Source organism: Cryptotermes secundus, unplaced genomic scaffold, assembly GCF_002891405.2.
Source record: "Cryptotermes secundus unplaced genomic scaffold, Csec_1.0 scaffold1427, whole genome shotgun sequence".
Lineage (NCBI taxonomy): Eukaryota > Metazoa > Arthropoda > Insecta > Blattodea > Kalotermitidae > Cryptotermes > Cryptotermes secundus.
Window position 1 is genome coordinate 213,973 of NW_019727797.1, and position 26,768 is coordinate 240,740.

General features: G+C 43.8%; 1 protein-coding gene across 1 annotated transcript in view; it reads right to left on the minus strand.

Annotated features, from left to right (window-relative positions):
• Nucleotides 1-2,082: 2,082 nt before the first annotated feature.
• Nucleotides 2,083-26,768, minus strand: part of LOC111865062 (nose resistant to fluoxetine protein 6) — a 40,314-nt gene continuing 15,628 nt past the window's right edge. The window contains exons 3-15 of the mRNA XM_023852787.2: nt 24,245-24,411; nt 19,327-19,424; nt 18,691-18,789; nt 17,184-17,348; nt 14,336-14,429; nt 13,630-13,761; nt 12,266-12,437; nt 11,998-12,077; nt 11,209-11,304; nt 10,004-10,133; nt 7,679-7,850; nt 5,390-5,532; nt 2,083-3,301 (exon numbers count right to left, since the gene is read on the minus strand). Of these exons, the coding sequence (XP_023708555.1) occupies nt 3,176-3,301; nt 5,390-5,532; nt 7,679-7,850; nt 10,004-10,133; nt 11,209-11,304; nt 11,998-12,077; nt 12,266-12,437; nt 13,630-13,761; nt 14,336-14,429; nt 17,184-17,348; nt 18,691-18,789; nt 19,327-19,424; nt 24,245-24,411 (1,674 nt within the window). The 3' untranslated portion in view covers nt 2,083-3,175. The remainder of the gene's footprint in view (nt 3,302-5,389; nt 5,533-7,678; nt 7,851-10,003; nt 10,134-11,208; nt 11,305-11,997; nt 12,078-12,265; nt 12,438-13,629; nt 13,762-14,335; nt 14,430-17,183; nt 17,349-18,690; nt 18,790-19,326; nt 19,425-24,244; nt 24,412-26,768) is intronic.

The following is a 26,768-nucleotide window of genomic DNA, read 5'->3' on the forward strand; positions in this document are numbered from 1 at the left end:
ATAGATGGGCGGATAGAAGTGACAAGAAGACGAGGAAGAAGACGTAAGAAGATGCTGGATGACCTTGGGGACAGAAGAGGATACTGTCATTTGAAGGAGAAAGCTCTAGATCGCATTAAGTGGAGGAATTGTTTTGGAAGAGACTGTGGACCTGTCTTGACAGATTACTGATGATGATGATGATGATGATGAATGATCATAAACGGGTGTACATGTATGCCATCATTTTACAGCAAAGTTTGGGGGATTTATTTCAGAAATTGTATTAAGCATTGCACGAAAATTTTCAAAACTAATGTTCATTCTCGACACAAAAGTACACCAGATCTTGAAGCAGAAAACATGACTAGCGAAAATGACAATAATAAAAACAAAAGTCCTTTGATATTACATTTTCACAACGATGAAGATTTCGACTCTGATATTCTGGGTTATGACACAGTTTAATCTGGTACGTAATTGCCAAAGTTTCGAAGGATCCTTCTGCCCCATTATAACCCTTCTACCCTGAAGATGGAGGCAGTATGTTCATCAGCTCTTGTCTTCTCTGCTTTACATGACGTCATTCTAGAATATGAAAGGGTGGGTGTTGTGAAGGCGGACTGTGGTTATCAAATGGACAGAAGGTACAGGGCTCTGTGAACAAAGCTTTCGGACTTCGCAATGTAATGCTTAAAAATGTACCATTGAAACGCATCATTTTAAATTACATATTTAATAATAATGTTTCAAAACCACACCTATAAAACATTAACAGTAAAACTAATGCACTGCTTGAAAGAGTATTTTTGAAACAATTGTTCTGTGCTCAAGTCTTTGTTCTCATTTCTGGAATAGATTCATACCACGCCAGTAAGTCTATCGATATAATGTCTATCACATTATATGAACCAATTGTATCAAAGTCTTTGATCTCTTACATTTAAAAATGAAATGAAATGAGCATGGACAGGCTCAAGCTAAGTCTTCCATTTAAGGTGAATACTTGCGAATTCTAACGTTCGTTAAAATGGTTTCATCTCTCAGAATTTATGGATTTTTTGGACATCATTCATCGTCCTGTATTTTTATTTAAAAACAATGTTTCGGAGTCCTGAGGTAAAAAGCCTACTCAGTTGGGTCCAATCGATAGAGCTGGTCCCTGTCTCCAGACCGGTACGGAGATAGACACAAGAGTCCAGTCTCCGAAACGTCATTATTAAATAAAAATAGGACGATGGATAATGTCCATCGTCCTATCGTTGTTATTAAATAAAAATAGGACGATGGATAATGTCCACAAGGTCAATAATTTTATGGTTTAATCTATTGGAACTTAAATTTTAATTTAAAACATACTTTGTTCAATATTGTATGAAAGGATTTGCGTTGTCATGTCTGATAGTAACGAGCGTGGTCTATAAAATGTGTTTCAACACCACCTGCTCCTGGCACGCGGTTTACAGCGCCATCTCTTATATACTCTTGTGACTAACTTGCAATGACTTTTATAAACAGTCAATTCGTTTAATATGATTCTATTAACAAAGTTTAAGGATTATTATGCTGAAGATATCGAAAATTGATTAGGTCGATCCACTGATTAGTACATTTTAGATTTGATGTACAAATTGTATAAGCTGTGTTAACTACCATCAGCGATTCTGATGGAAATATATGAGCAAAGACAAGAATTTTTTTTTTGGGGGGGGGAAGGGAAGACGGGGGAAAAAATCTCCCCTTAATGAGCTATGTACTCATATGGTCTTGAACCTCCAGTACTTCTGGTGGGAGTTGCTCAAAATGAACATTAAACTTGGATAGAGATATTGGGTTTTCGGACTTTATCCATCGTCCTGGTTTTAAGATAACTAAGAAAAACACGACGTTTCGGAAACTGGATCTGTTTCCGTCCTCGGGTGACGGAAAACAACTATTCTGTTGGGTCCCTTAGAAAGAACTAGCCTCAATCACTGGACCCAGCTAGCTCTTTCTAAGGGACCCAACAGAATAGTTGTTTTCCGTCACCCGAGGACGGAAACAGATCCAGTTTCCGAAAGGTCGTGTTTTTCTTAGTTATCTTAAAACCAGGACGATGGATAAAGTCCGAAACCCCAATATCTCTGTGTGTTATACACCATCGTCAGAATCCTATAGTAACTTCTATTAAACTTGGAGCTTATTCGTCAGTTCTAAGGGTTCCAGTGATGGTGTTTTACTGTCGGAATTGCTGCGTTTCTGGATTCAGTCCATCCTCTGATATTCTAAAAGAACACATCATGTCAGGAACCTTTTTATTCTCAGTTTTGGGCTGAAAAGACTGGGTGGAACCTACTCAGTTGGGTCCGTAAGAGCGAATCTTAATCTCTGGAGATCACTGCCTAAGAACCACGCTCCTTGGATATCAGAATCTTGCAATGCCACATTCCCATATAAGGTCCGCGGGACCTCCATTTCTGAGGCGTAATATCAAAACTCATTGAACCAGAACTGATATATTAACATTTCAACAAAGCTTTCTTAGCGAACTCATGCAACATACATTTTTTCTGTTGCTGACAAGTACCACAGAAAGTGGACGGAACTACACGTCATGATTGTTCCGAGCCCTCGGTGACATGAAATTAATCTTCTACGTTTAAAAATGAAATGCCTTACATACTAATATAACATTCTGTGTCGCTGTTTCATCGCCCTGTATAGTATGTTGATTTCGAGGTGCCATGTAAAAACGAAATGCCCCACGATACAAATGTAACATTTTGTATCGCTGAATTTTCACTCTGTATAGTATGTTGATTTCGAGGTTCCATGTAAGAACGAAATGCCCCACGATACAAATGTGACATTTTGTATCGCTGAATTATCATCCTGTATAGTATGTTGATTTCGAGGTGCCATGTAAGAATAAAATGCCCCACGATACAAACGTGACATTTTGTATCGCTGAGTTATCACCCTGTATAGTATGTTGATTTCGAGGTGCCATGTAAGAATAAAATGCCCCACGATACAAACGTGACATTTTGTATCGCTGAGTTATCACCCTGTATAGTATGTTGATTTCGAGGTGCCATGTAAGAACGAAATGTCCCACGATACAAATTATCACTCTGTACAGTATGTTCACATGGAGGTGCACCAGCGATATGTTATTTGATGGGCGGGTCTTGATGTTTCTTTTGGATTGTAGATTTCATTTCATTTTCCGTTTGATGGGATGCAGGATGTTGAGAAGAGCGATGGTCGGCGCTTCGAATCCCAGAGAGACCACTAGAGAGAGCATGTAGGACATGATGAAGTAGCCGAATATGACGACGATCTGGAACAAGTGACACAGACTGTAAAAGTGCGGAGTTCATTCGAGTGGCATTAGCTGGCTAGGGTAAGAGTTCCGGCGCGTTCGCCATTTCTGTTCAACTATCTCAAACATAGATTAACGGCCGTGGGAATCCGTTGCGCTGACCACGCGACACCCTCTATCCGCAAAAGTTGGCACTAACTTCGCCGACAAGCTGCGGTCGCTCGGTCGGTATAGTTCGCTTGCGGACTAAAGACCACGGAGTTTTTATCTCAAAAACCGTTAACACTTAAGTGTACTTGGCATAAAATTTGTACTTTGTTGCTATGTGCGACTTCTGTCCGAAATATTCTTCGCTCCGATAAACACATAATGGAATTACGCTCCAGATGGCGAGCAGAAATGCATGTAGGTCTTCATGTAAAGTGAAGAGTTCTATCTTCTGAGCTATAACGCCGTGTAGCACGTTGAAAGTCAACAGACTTTTCCGAAGAAAATGTTACCTCCAACTTCATGGTCGAAGAATAATCCAAGCAAGTAGCAAGCAGGATGATTGAGATGATATGACTTGGCGCTATATCCCATAAGATAGAACTCTTCATAACCACCGCTGTGAGATCCTCAGGTCCTACACGGCGCTATATCCCATAAGATAGAACTCCTCATAACCACCGCTGTGAGAACCTCAGATCCTGCGAAGGAGCGTCAGTATATATGTCACAAATGTAATAGACGTAATAGGTTTCTATGTGTATCACTGGGTTGCAGCAGGATCCACCTTCATGACAGCCTAGGTAGCAGACGCGCATGCGCATATTCAGAGGCTGGTTTCAGTAGTGTAAATGGTGACCATTCTTGAGAAGTATGCTACCGAAGAGCAGCGTTCTGTTATGCGTTTTTTTTTTTTGTGGGCGAAAGAACTGAATGCAAAGGATATTCATGAAGAAATGTTTCCTGTTTACGGTAGGAAGTGTTTGTTGGGTAAAGCGGTTCAGCGCTGGGTGGCAAATGTTTCGCTGATGACGAAGAGGTTGAAACGGAGGTGCGGAAACAGCTGAGACAACAGTCAAAAGATTTCTATGCTGCGGGTTTCAGCGCACGGGTAAAGCTATTGGACAAGTACGATTATGTCAGTGTTGATGAAGGATATGTCGAGGGATCCCCCCCCCCCAAAGATTCAAATATCACGTTTTACGTTCTATATCCATTTATGACTCATTTACTGACTCTCCCTCGCACATTCATGTAAATTGGTCGTTATTGTTATGACGTTTGAGCGGAATTGAGAATGTGTTGACAGATTTCAGTTAACCTCTCACCAGTCTAACATTTCATGAAGACCCGTTTCGTAGGATCTCGAGTCACATGCAGACGGACGAACAGACAGACATTTATAATGGAAATAATGCGTTAATTTTTTTTAACCTTTCGTTGCGAACGAACAAAAATGAAGGGTCGGACTTGCAACAGACTTCAAGTCAATCTGTGTTCAGAAAAGGTTCGATGCTTATTTTTACTACTGAAGGAAGGTCACAAATGTGAAATGCAAAATTACTGAAATATAGGGCGGAGGCGGGATGGCTCGGTCGGTATGACGACGGGCTACGGGCTTGACGGCCGAGGTTCGATTCCCTGCAGTTTTTTCTCTTATCCATAAAGTTCAGTAGGTACCGGGGGTAAAACGTCAGGGGCGTGAAGGTGGCCACTCCCCTCCATAGTATCGAGGTCAAGAATGGTGGAGCTGTACCCTCGTTCTCGCCTTCGTCTTCATGGTGTAATGCCTAATTAAGCACACTGACGTTTTCTATTTTGTATAGATATACAGATATAGATAAAAAGTTTTGTAAGCGTTTAATTTATTATCATTACGCAATTTCTATTTACCAAAGCAGTGCATTATTCAGGTTTTAAACATGTCGCATGAACATACGGACAGTGTACTATATAAAGGGAACGGCTTTGTAGGTGTTATTCACGGGAGTTGGCATTAAAATTTGGCCTCGACACATCATTCGATAATGTGTAGGGCTGGGAATTAATGCATGGGAAAGGCTTTTATTATAACACAAAATTCGCAGCCCCAACTACGACTGAGTCACAGATGCTTACCATGGTGGCTCTTCCTAGATGCACAGGGCTCTCCATATGCATGATGACGGAGATCATGACCAGGGGATGCACCAAGTACGCACAGTAGGAGATCCTGCTCAGCGGGAAGAAGAACTTGCAGGAGAGCAGCTTGTTCACGTAGCCTGGGAACACAGTCAGTGCCTAGACTCCACGGATCACATATACATGCATTGCTTGGAAGTTAACATATTGTGACACTCAAACTAATTGCCAAGTAACAGCTGGGTAAACAGGCGAACAGTACAACAGCCGTTGCTAGGTAATGGCTCCGTGGGCACATTGTTTCCCCGGCAACGAGAGAACACGCAATAATGGAAGAGCCTTTTCTGTGAGGTTCGTGCCGGAGCTGTATAACGAGGACTGGTAGTTCTCAGTTGAGAGTTGCAGTTGTGACAATTTAGAAGCTGGTAACTGAAACACGCGGAAAGTTCGGAAACACAGAGGAGGGGGAACGTCCGCCGTTGGAAGCCGCTCCCAAGCAACGGCTAGTGAAGACTGAGAAAAATATATATGTGCTATAGTTACAGTGATCTTTGGAGTGTGTAATTCAATGAGATTGTCGTAGTTATTTGTATTTACGACTTGTTCAAGTCAGAATTACTGGGTTTTCAGACTTTTTCAAACGTCCGGTATTCTAAAAAAAAACTAGAAAATACAACGTTTCGGAAACTGGATCTGTTTCCGTCCTCAGGTGAGCTAGGACTGGTCAAGTGATTGAGGTTTCTAAGGGACCCAAAAGCGTAGGTGTCTCCCTCCCCCCCTCACCTGAGGACAAAAACAGGTCCAGTTTCCGGAACGTCGTGTTTTCTTTTTTTTTTTTTTTTNTTTACGGGGCGATGGAGACACCGAAAATCCAGTAACTCTGAGTGTTATACACCACCGTCAGAACCCTCTAGGATCTAGTTAAGTGTGCAATAAATCCGATTAACCAATCCAAACTCCGTCTATAGTCACACTCGTAGGCGGGACATTATGACACTGGGTTCTGGAAACGACATGGGGCTGAAATGTAAGGACGAAAACGTGTTTTTTGACATGTCTCTAGATTTCAATAACAAAAACAATTTTCTCGAGAATTAAGAGAGTGTATTCTGGAATGTGACGCCGTGTAGTTCGGCAGAAGTTGGCCCGCATTTTGAAGGAACTGAATATCTCGATCTTCAAAGTCGAAAATTAACCCAAGCAAGCAATTTGCTTGCTTGGCTTACACTCGAGTTTTGAAGATGGAGGCAGTACGTTCCTCCGAAACGTCAATGAACACCTAACGGAATACATAAATATCCCAAATTGCAACAGGGTTCTCGACGGATACACGCTAGATCTAGATAAAAAATCGTAGCCGGCGTAGCTCAGTCAGTAGGTAGGAACTACATAACTTATGTTCTTCACTAAGCGGCCTCCGTAGTCTAGAGGTAACGTTCCCACCTCATGACTCGTGGTACGCGGGTTCAAATACCCGGCGGAGGTCGTCGAATTTTTAAGGGCGGAAAATTTCAGGGAACAAGTCCTCCGGGAGTGACTTTAAGCTGTGTGTCCCGTGTCGTAACTTTACGGCACGTAAAAGAACCTCATATCCCCAAGGGGGCTCACTGAGCCAAATTCCAGGACGTTTCCCGCCCAACAATAGTCTCTAAGGCCTCTGATAGATGGGGAAAGCATTATAGACACCGCTAAGCAAGTGGCCGAACTCGCTTGCTCGGCGGGACTGATGGTACGCACCATTTATCGGTAGGGTAAAGAGACTGGTAGAATATCATAGAGGGAAGCACAATAGATCAAACTGGTCGCGGTGCATGGGGAAACCCACCTTCTCTAAATAACTAACTATGCTCTTCACTAAGTATGATCAAGTCAATGAGGATGAGATGGGTAGGGCATGTAGCACGCATGAGGAGAAGAGGAATTCACATAGGATTTTTTGTGGGAAAGCCAGGAGGAAACGGACCACTGGCAAGAACTAGACGTAGCTAGGATCGTAATAATAAAATTGACCTAGGATACAGAGAACGCGGTGGTATGGACTGGATTGATCCGGCTGAGGATGTGGTACAGTGGAGAGCTCTTGTAAACACGGTAATGAACCTTCGGGTTCCGAAAAATATTCGGGATTTCTTATGTAGCTGAGCGACGGGTGGCTTCTCAGGAAGGGCTTAGCTCCATGGTGTTAGTTAAGACCTGAGACCTGTTGGTGTTGTGTTACAAAGTAAATTACCACAGCGAAAAGATGTACCGTGTATACTCAGCAGCAGTGACGGGTGAGGTACTGACCTCCATTGCCTGTGGAGCAGGCAGTGACTATCCAGGCCACAGCTACGGCCCATGCCGTGTGGCTGAGGGCGACATAAGCGGCGGACATGATGGGGTCCAGGTCGCCATACAAACCGTGTACCAGGATAAACGTCATGCCGATAGAGAGGGTCCAGCCCGTTATCGCCACGGCCTGAAACACAGCATGAGAGGGAGTCTCCATCTGCTTCCATATCTTCCAGTATTTCTTTTACAATTTTAGGGACTCCTTTATTGGGAGTTATTCCTCAATTCTGTTAGTTAAAGGTAAAGTTATCCCTGTGCTTAAGTACGAGAGTAAGTCAATAAGTAAGTTATCAATGGATATAGAACTTAAACAAATAAGAGTACTGATTTGAAAAATGCTTCTATTCTTCAACATAATCTCCCTGTACATCGAGGCACTTGTCGCGTCGTTTCACAAGCCCCTGAAAACCAGCAGCATACAATTCTTTGGGCTGCTGTCGGAACCAGGCGGTGACTTCCCTTTCTACAGCTTCATCGTCGGGAAAATATTAAGCCGAAAGATGATGTTTAAGAGGGCCGAACAAATAGAAGTCGCTTTGAGCAAGGTCGGGGCTGTGCGGAGGATGCTCGAGGACTTCCCACTTGAAATTTCGCAGCGTCTCATTTCTCTTGTTGGCAGTATGGGGACGCGCGTTGTCATGCAGGAGCAACACGCCTTTGGTGAGGAGTCCTGGTCGCTTCCGTTGAATGGCCTTACGAAATTTCCAGAAGATGTTACAGTAGGAGTCGGTATTTACGATTTGTCCTTGAGGCTGGAATACGGTGAGCAGTATGCCTTCGTGATCCCAGAAGACTGTGAGCATCACTTTCCTGGAGGATGGTTTCACCTTAAACTTTTTTTTTTTTTTTGGCAAGCGACGCATGATGTTTCCACTGCACTGACGCACGCTTTGTCTCGGGCTGGTAAATGTGAACCCAAGACTCATCACCTGTGACAATTCGGGCTAGCATATCGTATCCTTCATCATGGTAGCGATTGAGATGCCAGACCCACGCTTTGCATTTTGTGTTGTGGGGTCAGCATGCGCGGCACCCATCGTGCACAGACTTTGTGAAAACCTAACCTGTCATGCATTATGAGGTAGGCCATGCCGTGAGAACAACCAATAGCAGTGGCTATAGTGTCTATAGTTACCCTTCTATCTGGTCGGATTAAGTCTTCAACCCGTTGCACATTCGCCTCTGTGGCAATCTCCGTTGGCCGGCCGACGCGGTGTTCGCCTTCGATACGTGTCCGCCCTTCAGAGAACTTCTGTACCCAGTTGTAAACAGCTTGACGTGACAGGCACTTCTCACCGTAGATGGGAAGCATTTCTTTATGAATATTCTTTGATTCCGTACCTTTTGCCCACAAAAATCGCACAGCGGAGCACTGCTTGATGGTTTTACACTCGCTCAGAGGCGCCGTGATCTTGCAGCTGCTGTTTCGCTTTTGTAAACATCGATTGTCTCGTATCGAATGTCATCAATTTCCACCGGACTGATGCTGCCATCTAGTGGCGATAGCCTCAAGTGCCTCATTCTAACATGTAGCACCCCACATCAATTTGTAACTTATTTAGTGGCTCACCTACGTAATTAAGCACTACGACATGAAGGCGTATGGGGGAGTGTATGTATAGATCCACGTTTTCTTGACCACGACACTAGTTGGAGGTGAGTGGTCAGTTTCAGGCCCCGGTCGCTTTACCCCGGGGAAAGAACGCCCTATACCCATTCAATATGAGGCTGGGTGGGCCCCAGAGCCGGCCTAGACTACGTGGAGAAGCGAAAATTCTTGACCCTACCGGGTTTCGAACTCCGACCCCTCGGCCGTCCAGACCGTAGCCAGTCACTATACCGACTGAGCTACCGCGGCTATACTGTCAGCTGCACTGTACAGTATCGAATGGCGGGATGATAAATGGACGATGAAGTGGAGAGGATTTGAAAGGAAGCAGCCATAGTCTAAACGAGGTATTATCCACGCTTTTGTCTGTAGGGATTGAGAAAACCCACGAAAATTCTTGTCAGGATAACAAATGACCTGGCCGAGATTCGAACTGAACAGCCGTAGAATACCTGCCATTTCGATATCGACTGTGCTCGTAATTCTCATTGTGTGTGTGTTGTCTCTTTACAATTTATTTATTTGTGTAAGGTTTATTTTAAGATTCGCCATTTCAGATTATGCGGTCTCGAACGAGAGACTGGCCACTCATCTCCACGTGGTGCCATGCTTAGCCCGGGTGGGCGGCTCGCAAGTGGCCTGAACACCCCTAGATGGGTACTATCTCTCACCTTATGCATCTTGATAGTGCAGTTTGTCTTGCACAGGACCCATCCCGCACACATTCCCACAACATAGGGCCCAAGTCGGGTCCAAGGCTTGTCGTATATCTCGTCAAACAGACCCAGTGGCTCCTCAATGCTGAAACACGTCACACTTCCGTGGGTAACTTTTCAGGATTTTACCTCACTGAATAGGAAGGGGCGGTGAAGGAAGGTGTTGTGGCCTCCGTATTAAAGGGCTTAGAGGAACCACGTTAAATTATATAAAAAATAACGTTAAGTTTAAGTTGTTCAGTTAATGGTGACTGAGCTGAAACAAGGAAAAAAACGGTTGTACTATATTTTAATTCATTCACATACTATGACGACTCTGGGTCGTCTTCTCGTTGGGATGGCACTAGCAACTTGAAATATCACCGGAAACAAGTCCAGGTCGTTCACTTATTGGCCAACAGATGTAGCACAAATCTGTTTGATTTATGACAGGAGATTTTTAACTTCTAAACGCTCCAATGAAAGTTTTATGAACCAATATATTGTAACGGATTTGATCAACGCATTGCCAGCCAACGGCTCAGTAAACATGACCCAACACGCAACAATATATGAGGCTGTGTTTTCTGTGTCGTCCGCCCCACGCCCAGTGTTGATAACGGACAAATGAAATATGTGGTTATTAGTCCCAGATGGAGCTCGACACCAAGACTTACTGACTGATTGACCGTCAGTCGCATGTGACGTTGACTTTGACATGACATGTGTTTTCTGTGGCGTCCGTGCCTAAGAATTAAAAGAGATTCCAGAATAACCGAGAAAGCACTCCAGGAGAGTAGAGCTGAGACTTCAGTTCTGTAAGGGCGGCTGTGAAAAGAAGACTTCATGTGTAATATTTGGAGCGTGTAATTCAATGAAGATATTGTCTAGACTTAGCCACTGTTGAGATCCGTTACCTAGCAATGACTAGTGCAAGCAGATATAGAAGACATTATTTATGTGTTATAATTACAGTAATCTTGAGAGTGTAAGAACTAACTGTAGTCACGACTTGTGAATATCCAATAAATCGATTCGGTAATCGAAACCCGCCTTTATAGTCACTCAAGCACGTGACAATATGGACGGTAAGCTAGACGCATAGAAGGGAAGTAAAGGAGTTAAGCAAGGATTGCGTGGACTGCGTTGTAGAGACAGCCTATGCTTAGCGGAATGCTCACCTGGGCCTGTGATGGCTGTTGAGGACGATCACGGCCGTTGTGAACCAGGAACTGATCAGGAATGTGAACAATGATGTCACTGCCAGCTTGAAGTACCTGTGATATTAAGAATGAGCTTATTTTTTTCCTTTAAGATGTGAGAAAGAAATTAATTTAACGTAATTCTAAATCTAAACTATGTTGTTGTTAATGTATTTAACCATACAAGTGGCGAGTTTAGAAAATTTCGACCTTTGCAAATGTTGCTTTTTTTTGCCTACATACACGTATGACATCTGTTGGCACTCTGAACTACACAGTCAAGAACTCGTATTAGGTCGTAATAGTTCTCTAACATGTGAAACTCTTGCGGAGTTTATAGTAAAGTAAAGCCATCCCTGTAACAGGCATTGAAGGCCCATAGGGTTGTGAGACGTTGAGGGTCCCACATTTTCTAGACAATCGGCTCATAGATGGCGGTAAGGTTGTCAGTCTTACGCGCCGGCCGCGCTTTATTCCTCAGGAAAATTATTTGATTAATTCCTAGTACTCTTTTCTGTTAGAGGCTGAATCGACCCCAGGGTCATATTGCGGATGGAAGGATTAGGTCAATTGAAAAATCCAATGACCTCATCGTTAATCAAATCCGCGACCGTCCGACTTGTAGCATAATGCCGCGTGCCCTCAACACAATAACATTCCAATATTTTATACCATCATACGTGGATACAGCTGAACGTATTGTTGGTATTAATGATTTAGCGTACTAATTTGTGTAAATGTTTGCTGGGGTTGAACTGGTGGACTTACTTAGCAGACAGGAGCAGCAGGATGACACCGAGTGTGTAGAATTGAGTATCATTAGCCAGATACCAGCTCCAGATCATGCACTGAAATGAAACGCAGTTAACAGAATGAGTCAGCATACCTGATTACTTAATATTATGTTACATAGAAATTGTTCTAAATTATTAGCATGCGAATTAAGCAGTAATACAATTTATCGTTATACTTGAAATTACGTAGCAATGTTGATCGTTATAACGGTGCTTTTCTTTCTGAATGTCCTATGACTCACCATATCCTTGACTGGGAAGAGAGTATTGATGTACAGAACGTTCCTCCACCAGTAGTCTGGGCAGGTAGCCTGGTCGCGGACCATAATTGGGTTGTGGAACACGGAGTTGTGATAAAACCACCTTGCGTTGAGCTGCGTTACAGCCAGTACGAAGAGATAGGGCGGGGTCAGCCTGTAAGTTGGGACTTATTTAATTCTGAAGGCAGTCATATCAACGCGAGTCAGAGGTTTCTCTCAGGATCCTGTCATCATTTTCCCCTTGTTAAGTTTATTCCTAGGCGTTTGTTTCTCTGCATATTGACGGTAACACGGTTACCAGCCACAAGCCTATAATGACTGAGATTTATCATGATTTTCCTCAGTATCTGTAGGTAAGTTCGTCATCATCATATCCCAATTTCATTACACCTTATACAGGGTGTACATAAATTCCCGATGTTTATTATTATTGCAGAAATAGTATATTGAGATGTCGATAGGTCAAATTTTTCTTTCAGATCGTTCTCTGCTCTAATTTCTGTCTTGAGATCGAAATAAAACTAGGATAAAACTTTCGCGTTCAGTCATAATCAGTGGTGTCCCGCAAAAAAAATAATGTTACTATTATTTCAATAGGGGCACCCGGCAAAGTAGTTGGTTGAGGCACTATGCTACAAGCTGGAAGGTCGCGGTTTCGAGTCCAGATGAGGTCACTGGATTTTTCAATTGACATAATCCTTGCAGCCGCACTATGGCCCTGGGGTCGACTCAGCCTCTAACAGAAATGAGTACTAGGAATCTTCCTGAGGGTAAAGGGCTGCCAGCGCTTAAGGCTGACATACTTACCGCCATCTATGAGCCGACTCCAGAAAATTTGGAAGCCTCGACGTCTCACAACCCTATGGGTCTCCACAGCCTGTTACAGGGACAGCTTTACTTTTTCTAACGTTTATTATTTCAGTAAATTAGATATCACCTTAACTGACAGGCTATATAACTAATATCGTTGAAAATTGGTCGTTAAAAAATTAATTAGTAATAGATCATTCAGAATTCACTTTTCGCAGTCATATTAATGAGCCGAGTGTGTGTGTACATGTGTTCCTGAATTACATCCGCCTCACCTTGGTAATTTTCAGTTCCCTATTATGAAATATATCCGTAAATATGGCGACCATGCGAACATGTGAATTGGAAACATCAGTAGTGACGTGAGATCTGAGGTTCTCACAACGTTAAAAGCTTTGTTTTCTGCGATGTAACTGGATGTAGTGTGATAGAAAGTTACTGCCGTTTCGGAAGAAACTGCTGTCTCCATCTTCAGGACATAAGCGATGTCTTCTCTATATTCAGCATAGCAAACAAATGTGTGTATGTCGTATTACCTGAGATAACGATACGAAAAGACGCCGATGAAGCGCAGGGAGTTGGTCCTCATCATAGCACCGGCGCATTCCTCGCCCTTATTCTGCATCTTGGCCGACTTCTTAAAGAACAGGTAGGACGCCATGACGCCGCTGCCAACACAGACGGTCGGTTCTCAAATCTTACCTCACAGAGACGCACAGAATCTGCTTCTTGACATGAAGAAGGGGTCGACATTAGTTCTTTTTTTCTTTTTTTCTTTTTTTTTTTTTTTTTACTGAAGAAAACAATAACTACTCTGTGTTCCGATTTCCTTTAGGATTTGTACTAACCAACTTCACGGAGATGAGCCCTTCCCGAGAACTGATATTTGCACAGCTGCTCAAGAAATCCCTGGCGTATTACAGAACATGAAGATCCAGATTAATCCAATTCAAACACTCGAATACCTTACCTCTAATATCCTTTTCAATATTATCATCTGTGTTATCCCTATATCCTGTTAGTGGTCTTCTCTCTCAGAACTTTTGTGTAGAGTTTATGTAGCAATGCCTGACTGAGTCCTGAAAGGGGATGGTGGCGAAGAATGTGGGAAAGGCAGTAGAGAACTCCCACACAGCTGGCGGGCAACGTGGAGGAAGCTACCATCCGCCTTCAGCGCTCAGCCAGGCAGTATCTCAAGTCCTAATGCAGCACTCACCAGTTACTGGTGGCTGCTGTGTTTACCTGATAAAGAAGAAAGTGTCCACAGAAAAAGCGCCATTGCTGATCGATTGAAATAAGAAATCCTTCTCAACCAGCTGCCGGAACGCCTTGTTATCTGCAACATTAAAAACTTTCGTACTCCGTCATCAGGGGGCACGCGGTAGCGTAGGTGGTCGAGGCACTATGCTACAAGCCGGAAGGTCGCATGTTCGATTCTCGATGACATCATTGGATTTTTCAATTGACGTAATCCTTCCAGCCGCATTATGTCCCTGGGGTCGACTCAGTCTCTAGCAGAAATGAATACCAGAATTCTTTCTGGGGGTAAAGGGCGGCCGGCGCGTAAAACTGACAATCTCACCGCCCTCTGTGAGCCGATCGTCTAGTAAATGTGGGAGCCTCGACGTCTCACAAGCCTATGGGCCTCCACGACCTGTTACAGGCATAGCTTTTCTTCTTTTACTCTGTGATCAACCAAATTTGCAGGTTGGAGACGAAGCCCCCAAATTAAAGACCGAAAATATTGTGACGGAATAAACCGTTGCTAGGCAACGCTTCGGTAAGCACGTTCAAATGTTACACAGTCAAGTGGAAGGGCCTCCGTTGCTAGGCCGAAAGTCGCAACACACGTTTCCGTTACAACGAATAAGCACGCAATAACGTGAACTATTGGAGATGCTGGTCTCTGTTTCGTTCCCCCGAAATTGTAAAGGGAAGAGACGGGAGAACGCTCAGCAGAATTTATTCGAGAGAGATTCTTTATTCGTCATTCGTCACAGTGGAAGAGGAGGCACTCGTAGTCCAGTAAGGAATGGAGCGAGTCTTAAGACAGTCATTGCTTGTGAGGTTTCATAAGTGATTGTAATTGCTAAAAGAAGTGCCAGTAAATCCTATCATCGAATCCAGAACCCATTATTATTTGTCACACAACCTCGAATACGTGACATTATGATAATGTGCTGCCTGATCAGAGCTACTGCGCGCCTCAGTAGACAGTAATAAATGAGTATGAAGCAACAGTAGAATGGTGATTAGCAGAGCTACTGCTTGAAGTCGGAGAAAATCCAGCTCCATCGACACTTCCGTTGATCATGACTCTCAGATGGGACTGAACCCCGGGCTTCACGTTGATAACCTAACGTTTATTCTCCCGACCTACTGCTTATTCACTTAAAATTAAAATTTACTTTCAGCGGCATATCTTAACCGCTAACTCTTACTTCCATTGCGTAGAGTGATACAGTGTCTGGAAAATGTACACGGGCCACACAGAATACATCGGTGAGCCGCCACATGCCGACTAGATCGGGTACCTTCGCCACAGCCGAAGAGATCGACTCAGTCAGTACAGAAATCCTGTCGTCAGATAGCGCCAAGAGCGACGTATCGATGTATGGAGAAAAGAACATGATCTATACCTGCCTCTGTTGAACCACAAGTCGAACTCAGTTACACTGACATGAGATTTTTCGTGTTCATGGCTGATAGATTGAATAATTCTGCTGGATAATACATCAGTGTATAAAGTTCATCTATTTAAGAACCCGTGTACGCCATATCTTGCGTAATGAACCTTGCTGATGAAGAGTTCTGTGTAATCGTGTTTGTATATTTCCCACAGGGGTATGAATAGCGGAAATATGTTGAAAATACGGCTTGGTAACTTTATGATGATGACGTAACCGTCTACATCACTAAATGACTTCACCTTCTGTCTCTAAACAGCGCATTTTTAACACCAACAACTGACAGCGAACATAGATCTGTAAGAATTATGTGATCAATACATACACGGTGTGTCCAGGATCCGTTAGGACTTTTTTTTTTTTTGGTCCTGCAATGCCATCTTTTGGCGAGTTGTGGCGTTAAGATTCTTGAAGTTTCAGTTGTGGCTGTCTATAATTTCAAAGCGCAAGCATCGCTGCATGATGTGTTCTGATCTTGAATGTAACAGTACTGTTCTGACGCTCGTCGGAAAATGGAGGTTGAACAGAGAGCCAACATCAAATTTTGTTTGAAGTTAGGCAAAACAGCCGGAGAAGCGTATGAAATGATGAAAAGTGTGTACGGTGGTGATTGTTTGAGTCGCTCGAACATTCTTCGAAGGTATGCTGTATTCGTGACGGCAGGCAGGACATTGAAGACGCTCCACGTGCATCAAAGCCGAGAACAAGTCGCACTGAAGAAAAGGGAACGTACCGCAGTTTTAAATGCGATTCCACAAAAGGAGTACAGTGACTGTTTTCGAAAACTTTTCAATCGATTCCAGCTATGTATTGATTCAGAAGGAGACTATTTTGAATAAAAAGAATGAAATGTTGAAAATAATTGACGTCTTGTATTTTTAATGAACACAGTCCTAAGAGAACCTGGACATACTGTGTCGAAGAGGTCAGACAGACGATGGAAATAACGGGTCGGCTTTGCCCATTCTTTGGTTCATTCAGGGACAAGCTGAGCCAAGTGCATGAGTGGCAACGGGAAAGGTCGTCTGAAAATGATGCCGATGTTTTCAGGTTGCACAGTACACGTTGGGGGATCTCGGTTACGTTCTTTACATGTAGCTTTGAAGGTCCTTATTTTATTTAACCGCAAGCTTTTTAATTTTAATTATACTGTGTGATTCTTCTTCTATTCATTGAAGTCTATTATTTCTCTTGTACAGATTTTTTTAATTTCACAGAATTAAATACACGATTTTAAATTTAGATCTTGTGTTGTAATTTAAGTTTCGTTAATATTTGGTCAGAATTCAATCACATTTTGGCTGAAATATCGTAGTTGGTATTTCTCACCCTACTGACCCCTGCTGGTTATCAGCAGTACTGTCGAAACAAGCATTGGCAGTTGAAGCAACGTCGCAACTCACCGGAGACAGGGAAGGAGAACATGCAGGTGTGCCCAGCGATCACCCATAGCAGACTGAACACCCTCAGGCCGTGGATGCAGGAAAGCGAATCTTCTGTTCGCGTGCCGCAGATCTTCTGCAGGTTAGTCCACGCGGAGAAACAGATCAAAGTCTGCATTCCCAGACCTGCAACATGACACAGCAGTATGACACTTCTGAACCACTGCAAACCGACGGCTGAACCATCACGTCTACAACAACCCCATCACTGAACTATTGAGCCAACGACAAAGTTACTACTGAACCTCAGAGTCTACAACAAAGTTACTGCCGAACTATTGAATCTACAACAAAGTCATTACTGGACCATCGAGTCTACAAAGTTACTTCTGAATCATCTAGTCTACAAGAAGGATACTACACAACCGTCGATTTTACAACAAACTGATCACTGGACCATTGAGTGTACAACAGAGCTACTACTGAACCGCCGAGTCTACAACAAAATCACTGCTGAACCACTAAGTCTATAACATACTCATCACTGAACCACCGAGGTTACAACTAACTACTTTACTACTAATCCATTGGGTCTGCGACAAAGGGGCTACTGCACCATCGAGTCTACAACAAAGCAACTGCTGAACAATCGAACTTAAAAGAATACCTAAAGCAGTATGAACAGCACAACGAGTTTTGATCCACTGGGTTAGAACAAAGCGATGTTAGCGAGTTGGTTGGTATAACGGCAACGCTGTATACTTTCATTCGGGGTGTGTTCGGTTCGAATCTCAGTTGGGACACCGACTGTCTTGAATACAAGTTTTCATGGGCTTCTTCAGTTCCTTTAGGCAAATGCCACAACCACCTCCTTCGTGGCCTTTTCGAATTCATCACTCACCAATTCTGCTATTGAACGCTAGACGGTCCGCATACCGACAACAGCGTAAAATGAACGGTCAACTACAGCTTTTTCATGTTGTTGTCTTTTCGGTTATGACACCGCTCGTTCGATTCCAGATAAGGTCATTGGGTTTTTGCGATTTATCTAATCCTTCCAGCCTCACTGTGGTCCTGGGGTTGACTCAGCTTCTAAAAGAAATGAGTACTAGGAATCTTCCTGCGGGGTAAAGGGCTGCTGGCACGTAAGGCTGACAACCTCACCGCCCTCTGTGAGCCAATCGTCTAGTAAATGTGGGAGCCTCGACGTCTCACAAGCCTATGGGCCTCCACGGCCTGTTACAGGGATAGATTTACCTTTACTACACACGACCCATAATATTCACGGCACTCGAGCAGTAACACACATCAACTTTCTTACATCACGAAGCGGAGCTTCGTATTAATGTCCCGGCATGTGTCGTTTTGTGTGTTCACCTGGCCCGAAGCAGTCACAGCAGCCGCTCCCGTTAATACACTTCTGGAGTACGGAAACTGTGAGTGTGACGCGCTGGTTGCCTATGGCAAGGGACCAGTAAAATACTTCAATATATTTGATGCGACGACATTTTGTGCTGAGCATACTTACTTGGTTTGATGTCTTGGAATTCAGATTTTGGCACGTCCTGTGATTCCAGAGGCCCGGTAGCAGTGTAACTGAGGTGGTTGCCGTTACACTCTGAAACCCCTGTCACAAAAAATACTGCATGTTCAGAACACTGACGACATTGTGTCTCGCGAAATCCAGGAATTCCAGAAAGTAAATGAACTTGAAAATAAAAATCTTTTATGAAATTCTTATATTCACTACATAGCTACACATCTTAGTGAGCGTAGTAACCTTGTCCTCTAGTTCTAGAATGTGTAACCACTGCATTCGTAACAGCGTTGTTGAAAAATCTAAGAATTGGTTAGTCGAGGCCTATATTTGTATTTCTTTATTTACACTTCGATCTCTAAAATTGTCTTTTTACGTGTTATCAACTGAAAATTTTGTATGTTCTTCTTGTATCCTACATGTCATCGTCCATTTCGTTGCCCTTTATTTAGCTCCCAGATTAGAACAGGTGAGTAGCAGAAATAGGTAGGTCCCCATTGCATAATATTCAATTTTCACTCTTATTTCGCCCCTCTGTAAATTAAAATATCCAGAATTTTATTACCCACAAAAGTGGAAGGGATTTATAACGTTCCTTCTCCTAGCCCAGAGCTTGTGATAACTTGCCTGTTGATTTTGTGTCTCTCTGCTTCACACGACGTTGCAGCATTAAGTCGTACCCCGTTCCAATCACCACCAGAAGAGTCACCAAGCCGATCACCACCCTGTGAAGGAACATCAGATCATTCCTTAAACTCTGGCCGGCCACAAAGATGCATAAATTTAGTGGTTTTTCATCAGCACCTTCAGTAATATGGCGATGTCCCATGTGACATTTGCGTTCTGATCCATCCTCCAGAATTTGTCTTTTGTAATAATCCTTCAAAGGAAGAATTTAGAACAAATAATACTGTCACGGTTTTATGGAGCGTGACTACAGACGGGGTTTTGAATTGATCATCAGATTTACTGGATTCTTAGATAGAGCGCGATTACACCTTACAGGTCACTGTTATACACATACACACAATAGTGTCCACAGTCATATCTTCACTACCGTTGCTCGGTAGCGGCTTCCAACTGCGGAGATTCCTCTTACTCTGGGTTCCCGAACTGTCCTCGGCCTCAGCTACCAGCTTCTAACAGCAACAACTCACAACTACTGAACCGCAGCGGTCCTCTAACGAACTAACTCGCTCACCAACAAAGTCCCCACTAACTGACTGACTAGCTGCAACAAGTCAAAGTCAGAGTTACTTTACTTCTGGCGGTTTCCGCCAATCAGTTCGTCTTAGCACCAAGCCCCTTGAGGTTCACGACCAGTATTTTTGTTTTCAACTGAACCCTTGTGGTCATAGACCTCATGTGACATCCTCTCTGACGAGAGCATCAGTTTCTCTCTTATGAATACGCTTGGCCTTCCGTCAAGTGTACGTATCGCACATATAACAAGTTACTGAAATAAAATTCTTCCTTTTGCACTACACACAAGTCCTCTGTCAGTCCGGGCTTTACAAAGCAGATCATGCCTATCTTGCTTATCTTATGCTATAACGGCAGCAGCTAACTGACCAAGCTTATAATGTCTCAGCGCGGACCACATAGAAAACATCTCTTCCATTATCGCTGCTCTGTTTTCCGTGGAAACATGCTTGTTTGCGGAGCCGTTACTTAGCGATTGCTGTTGCACAGTAACTATCTTCGCCGTCGTTGACTAGCAGCGGGTTTACATGCCACGGTACAATACCGTTCGAGTTTTCCTCATGGGGACACGTTATAAGGAAAGTAACGTTTTAATGAGGACCGACATGACAGTGACAGTGTCGCAGTCCCTCTGTCCACCTGTTCGTCTGCCATCTTGTATATCCTTGTGCTCAGATGTATGATTTGGTCTTTAGGAAATTTCCACGTAGAATACTAAAGGCTTTCTAACGATTCGACAAGCAATGTCGTTGCCATATTCATGGTTTAGGCTTCGTATTGGATAGTAATTCGCTGTTTTGTCTAGTCGCGGCCTCATGACCGACTCAATAGTGTATAGGCCCTAAGAGATTCCAAAGAAACTGAACATGGTCACTCCAGTGTTCTCGAAACAGTGGGAAACCTTTCACATTCTACGCTGTGTATTCCTAAAGGTCGAAATCATGCATCTATATTGTGACCCGTTAATCCCCTGACGCTTATGCTATGTGTCGTGCAGGACTGGGGAATGGCTATGAGAAAAATAAACGAGTACAGAAGGATAGAAGTGAAAGGAAGGAGAAAAGGGAGATTAAGACAAGGACTGAGTTAAGGAAGAGGTAGAACACATGAAAGAAAAGAATGATAAATAAAAAAGAAAAAATTACGTTATTGCTTTCACGTCCTCTACACGCCTGAATTGTCAGAAAACCATCGTTGAAAAAAACTGTAACCGAATTTATAAACATCTTATATTATCCTCTCATATCTTGGAGTGCCTAGTGGTGCGGAAAACCACGATGAATCGAATCTATTTTACTGTTAAAGAAATTAAATTCAGAGATTTACATGAAGGGCATATAAGACTCCCCTCCTTGTATAATAATTCAAAGAATTAATCTGACTCTTATATCTGTCTTGCACTTAGCTGTAGCCACGTGTTTACTCATTCACAGATCTGACGGTCCATTTGCGTGCATTCGACTGTCAAGAAGGCAGTCAAGGACTAAGATGGACCGGCAAGAAAATAGTGCTGAGTCATTGTCGTTCTGTTTACTGCTAGTTGCCCTTCACCGGTTCATTATGTTTAGGAAGAAACCACCACAAAGGGCCATTAAGTTGATAGATGTTCAAAAAATTTTGTAGGGCACTAGAAAGCCTAAGTATTTAATGATTCGCCATTCTGATCACACCTTCTATTTCCAGTCTGCTCACGTGTTATCGTCAGGTTGGCAGCAATGTACACTGACAGAGTGCTTTGAGCAGTGTAATTTTTTTATTTAGAGGTTGTAACCTACCATTAAGTACGCCGGATATAGCCCTTTAACCCTTTAAACACTGAAAATCATATTCCGATCGACGGTCAGTCGGTCAGTCTGTCTTGGTGTCAAGCCCCCATCTGGGGCCCAAGACCAGATTTTTGTGACTGTCAGACAGTCGCGGATTTGTTGATGTGAGGCGTCTTCTCTGACGAGAATTGTCGTTTACAATTGCTGCTGGTCCTCGCCAGCGCAGTCATTCTTGGATCCTAGTCCCACTGGACTCAGAACAATATTATATTATATCAGATTAGAGACTCCCCCAACCTGGAGTCCAGGTCCCCGTATTTATATTCTCTGGGAACAGAGTGGCCCGGTTATACCCCCAGGCACTGGGTTCGCTTTCCATCGCCTCCTACAACTCGCAGGGCTACGGTGAAGGTATCCGAACCCTCATCCACACGGGCATTTAAAGGCTGATTTTTCTCTAAATAATAAATATATAAAAATCCAGTCGTGCCTCATAGGAAACATTACGTCACCGCTACAAAGCCCAGCCAGTTACTGCTGTTTAGGGAAACAGTCGCTGTTTATTGTGAGAACCATACGGAACACACAGATACACACTGTGGGGCAGCATATAAGAAAGAAAGCCCAGCCAGTTACTGCTGTTTAGGGAAACAGTCGCTGTTTACTGTGAGAACCGTACGGAACACACAGATACATTCTGTGAGCAGAATGCAATATATATAAGAATGCAGTCCGTACCTCACAGGAAACACATTACGTCACCGCTACAAAGCCCTGCCGGTTAATGCTGTCTAGGGAAACAGTCGCTGTTTATTGTGAGAACCATATGGAACACACAGATACACTCTGTGGGCAGAATGCAGAGTTTCAGCATTTTAAAGTATGTGGTAGATATAGTAACCACTGAGCTGTGAAAGGTTCTCTGTCACGCGTTTTGCCTTTAAAGCACACAGTGTGTGTGTGTGTGTGTGTGTGTGTGTATTTGTGTTACAAGCCGGAAGGTCGCGGGTTCGATTCAATGGAAAATTCCCTTCTTCTGCTCACAGAACGTATTTACGTGTTGCGTATAGTCTCATAATAAGGAACGAAAATTCTCTCAGACAGCACCAATTAGTTGATCTTTGTAATGGAGCCACGGTGTGTTTTCTGTGAGCTAGGGACTGGATTTTTAGATGCAGTATATACATGAGCTTCAGGTTCCAAAATGTTAAGTGGCCTTATCAGGCTTATTCGGTTAGGCAGGTGGGATATTTTCTTGTTCGTCAATTGATCTACCATGTGCGACTGCTCTGATATGAGGGGGGCAGGAGGGAAAGGGGGCAGAGAGGGGGGCACTGAGTAAGTACGTAAGAAAGGAAGCAGTTTGCTTCATCTCTCTAGTTCTGCTACGACAATACTTTCGAGTTTCTACCAGCCTGAGCAACTAAGCTGGGGCGCTTAAATAATGTTCAGGAAGTATGTGGTTCGAATCTCGACAGAAGTACGGCAGCAAATTCCAGTCTTACAGCTCCGTGCAAGGCAGTCGTCCAGTTCTAATACTTGTTCCTAAAAGTGCATCTCTATTCATCACTCGTCAGGTGACCTGAAGGGAAGAAATTCCTTTTTAAATACGTTTGACTTTCTAGGGGCACGCGGTAGCGTAGTTGATTGAGGCACTATGCTACAAGCCGGAAGGTCGCGGGTTCGATTCCCAATGAGATCAATGGATTTTTCAATAGACCTAATCCTTCCAGCCGCACTATGACCCTTGGATCGACTCAGCCTCTAACAGAAATGAGTACCAGGAATCTTCCTAAGAGTAAAGGGCGGCCGGCACGTAGGGCTGACAATCTCACCGCCGTCTGTGAGCCGATTCTCTAGAAAATATGGGAGCCTCGACGTCTCAGAATCCTATGAGCCTCCACTGTCTGTTACAGGGATAGCTTTACCTTCTTACTTTACTTTTTGGATTTCTCACTGGTGTGTGAATACCGGAAATATTTCGAAAATAGAATCCATTAACTTTCTAATGATGACGTAACGGCCTATGTCACTGAGCGACTATGTCACGACGCACCCTTGTCCACATTATAGATGGAACACAGTGAAACCTCGGGACTCGGAACTGAAACCAAACTGCACCTCCTAATATTAACAGTTTATTCTGATAATTTTACTTCTTTGCAGTGAAAATTAATTCTTGTGCATCATGACATATATTAACGGATCTGCCTCTCTGAGCTTGACGGCCGAGGGGTCGGAGTTCGAACCCCTGTAGGGGCAGAATTCTTCTCCTCTCCACGTCGTCAATACAAGTTCTGTGGCCCACCCAGCCTCCTATCCAATGGATACCGGAAGTGAGTTCCTGGAGATAAAGCGGCCTGGGCGTGAAGTTGGACACCTCCATCTAGTGCCGAGGTCAAAAATGGTGGAGCTCTACTCCCCCATATGTGTTCATGGCGCAATTCTTAATTAATTAAGCAAAGGGGCAACGTTATTTGTACGTATAAATAGGAGTATTTTGAATAAGTGCGATTCTAGTCCCAGCTGTCAGCAAAACAGTGAGGGCGTGTGAGTCTGTGCAAAACCGTGCTCACGCGAGGATGCAGAAGCCCGGTTCTCGCCACACCGCAAAGCTAGGATCGGGAATGGCGCGGGCTCCAAGCACCGTGACGGTGGTTGGCGTCGACAGATGAAGCAGCTGTAAGACGTCGGCCCCGTTGCAGGACGCCGGCAGGCAGACGCCCAGCACCACGTCCCGGCCCTGTAAGCAAACAGTTTATAGGTTCCCCTTTCTCACGTGTCATGCTAATTGGCAACGCCTTCTTGGGCCTGTATTCTAGAGCGTGTCGGTTCGAATCTCGACTAGAACAACAGCTACATTCTTCTTCATTGACGGAATAGGCTCTTTGCCATGTTCCCATTCGGAATTATGAAATTTGGCTCTTGTAGACAGTCGGTAGTAGTCCTTAGACGGGAGATCAGCCCGGCGCAAGGCGGTTACCTACACAGGACAACAGAAGCACAGGACGCAAACAGTCATACATTCCTCGAGTGGCATTCGAGCCGACGATTCCAGTGTCTGAGTGGACGAAGACTTTTGCCCCTTAGACCGCGCGGCTACAACTGCCCTTCTCAACATATTCAATTCAGTATTCAATAATCATCTCTGCTACTGACAGCGTCTGTTTTGTAGTTTATTTTACTAAGCCTTCATATCTCAAACAACAGAAGATGACACAGAAGGAAAGGAAAATATTCTGGGAGGTCATAGTACCGGTCATTCTAAGCAAAAAGATATATGTACATGTGTCCTACTCAGAGCGGTTTCCGAGGGAGAGCTGTTTCTCTGTACACTGTACAGACGGGCAACACACCATGTCCTCACACGAGTTGCAAAGTGCTTTGATGTATGTGAACTGTACCAACTTTGTCACTTGAACAATAAATACCGGCATCAGAAACAGTACGTAATATCTCTTTCTTATCAGCAAACTTGGAACTGTACAGAGAAATAGCTGTATCTTGGAAACCGTTCGGAATAGGACACATGTACATACAGTGTTTCATGACTTTAGGGCATAACTGCAGGAGGTGATTTCCTAAGTCTTTGTGCTCAAATAAGTTCATATAAACATGTGTCCGATTTTGGACGGTTACGGAGTTATGACCGCTTTTTCCTTCTCATATACGCCCTCGTGTGAACCGCGTCTATCAGCTGGCAGGTCGCTATTTTTAGCCAGCTACAGACAGAGCGTTCTCGTTATCTCGACACTTGAGATGTACCTAAGGCGGGGAGGGTTGGTATGTCCGGCGCGGTTCACAACCAAGCGGCAGCCTGTGTTGCGGCCGGCGGTGGCATTTTCGAAAATCAGCTTTAAGCACCAATAAATTCAAATTAAAGGTAATTTCACGAAGCTAACTTTACATTCATAATTTAAATGTATCATATATTATGCTGGTTTATTATTTTGTTCCGTTTATTGTCAGTAATCGTTACCTTCTATTCTGGGTTTAAAACGGTCATAACTCCGTAACCGTCCAAAATCGGACACATGTTTATATGAACTTTTTTGATCTCAAAGACCTAGGAAATCACCTCCTGCAGTTATGCCCTAAAGTCGTGAAACATCCTGTATATATTTTTATGCTAAAATGACCGATATTATGACCTCCCTTTCCTCCTGGGGCACCCTGTAGAACGATCGGTGAGTAATGAATTAATAATAAATTGGAAGGAAGCTGATTTGGCCTAATCGAAGTAACAGGTCGGTATTTAACTGGAGGATCTCAGAAGTGCCACGATAAATCCAGTCGATTTGTCGGGCACCCTGGCCGAGATTCGAGCCGAGTACCTCCCGAATACAAATCTACAGCGTTACCGCTACACTAACCTGCTCGGCTATTCATCCTGTAAAACCACGTTATATATTCTGAGCTACTTATGACGTCAGCAGGAATCGGTATAGCGAAGGGCTACGGGGTTGGACCGCCCGGGTTCGATTCCAGGCATTGCAAGATTTTTCTCATCTCCGCGGCGTCCAGACCGAATCTAGGGCCCACCCTGCCACCCGAGGTCAAGAAAGGTGGAGCTATACCTCTAGTCCCCCATATGTCTTCATGACACAATGCTTAAATAGTTAAGCACAGGGACAACTTTATTTTAGCGTTTTACTAATAACATCATAAAATATAGAAATCAAATATTCGTACACGTATTTATGTTGTTTCAGCGTGGCACTGTGCTACAAGCCGGTAGGTCGCGGGTTCGATTCCCGATGAGGTCACTGGAATTTTCAATTCATCTAATCCTTGTAGCCGCACTGTGGCCCTGGGGTCGACTCAGCCTCTAACAGAAATGAGTACCAGGGATCTTCCGGGGGGGTAAAGGGCGGACGGCGCGTAAGGCTGACAACCTCACCGTCATCAGTGAGCCGATTGTCTACACAATGTGGGAGCCTCGACGTCTCAAAAGCCTATGGAACTCTACGGCCTGTTACAGGGATAACTTTACCTTTTTACCTATGCTGTTTCAGCGGAAGTATCTCATTGGTTGTTAAATGCTTTTCTGTGTAACTCCGCATCCTGTGGTCCTGAGTGGGCTTCGCGCTCTATATATAC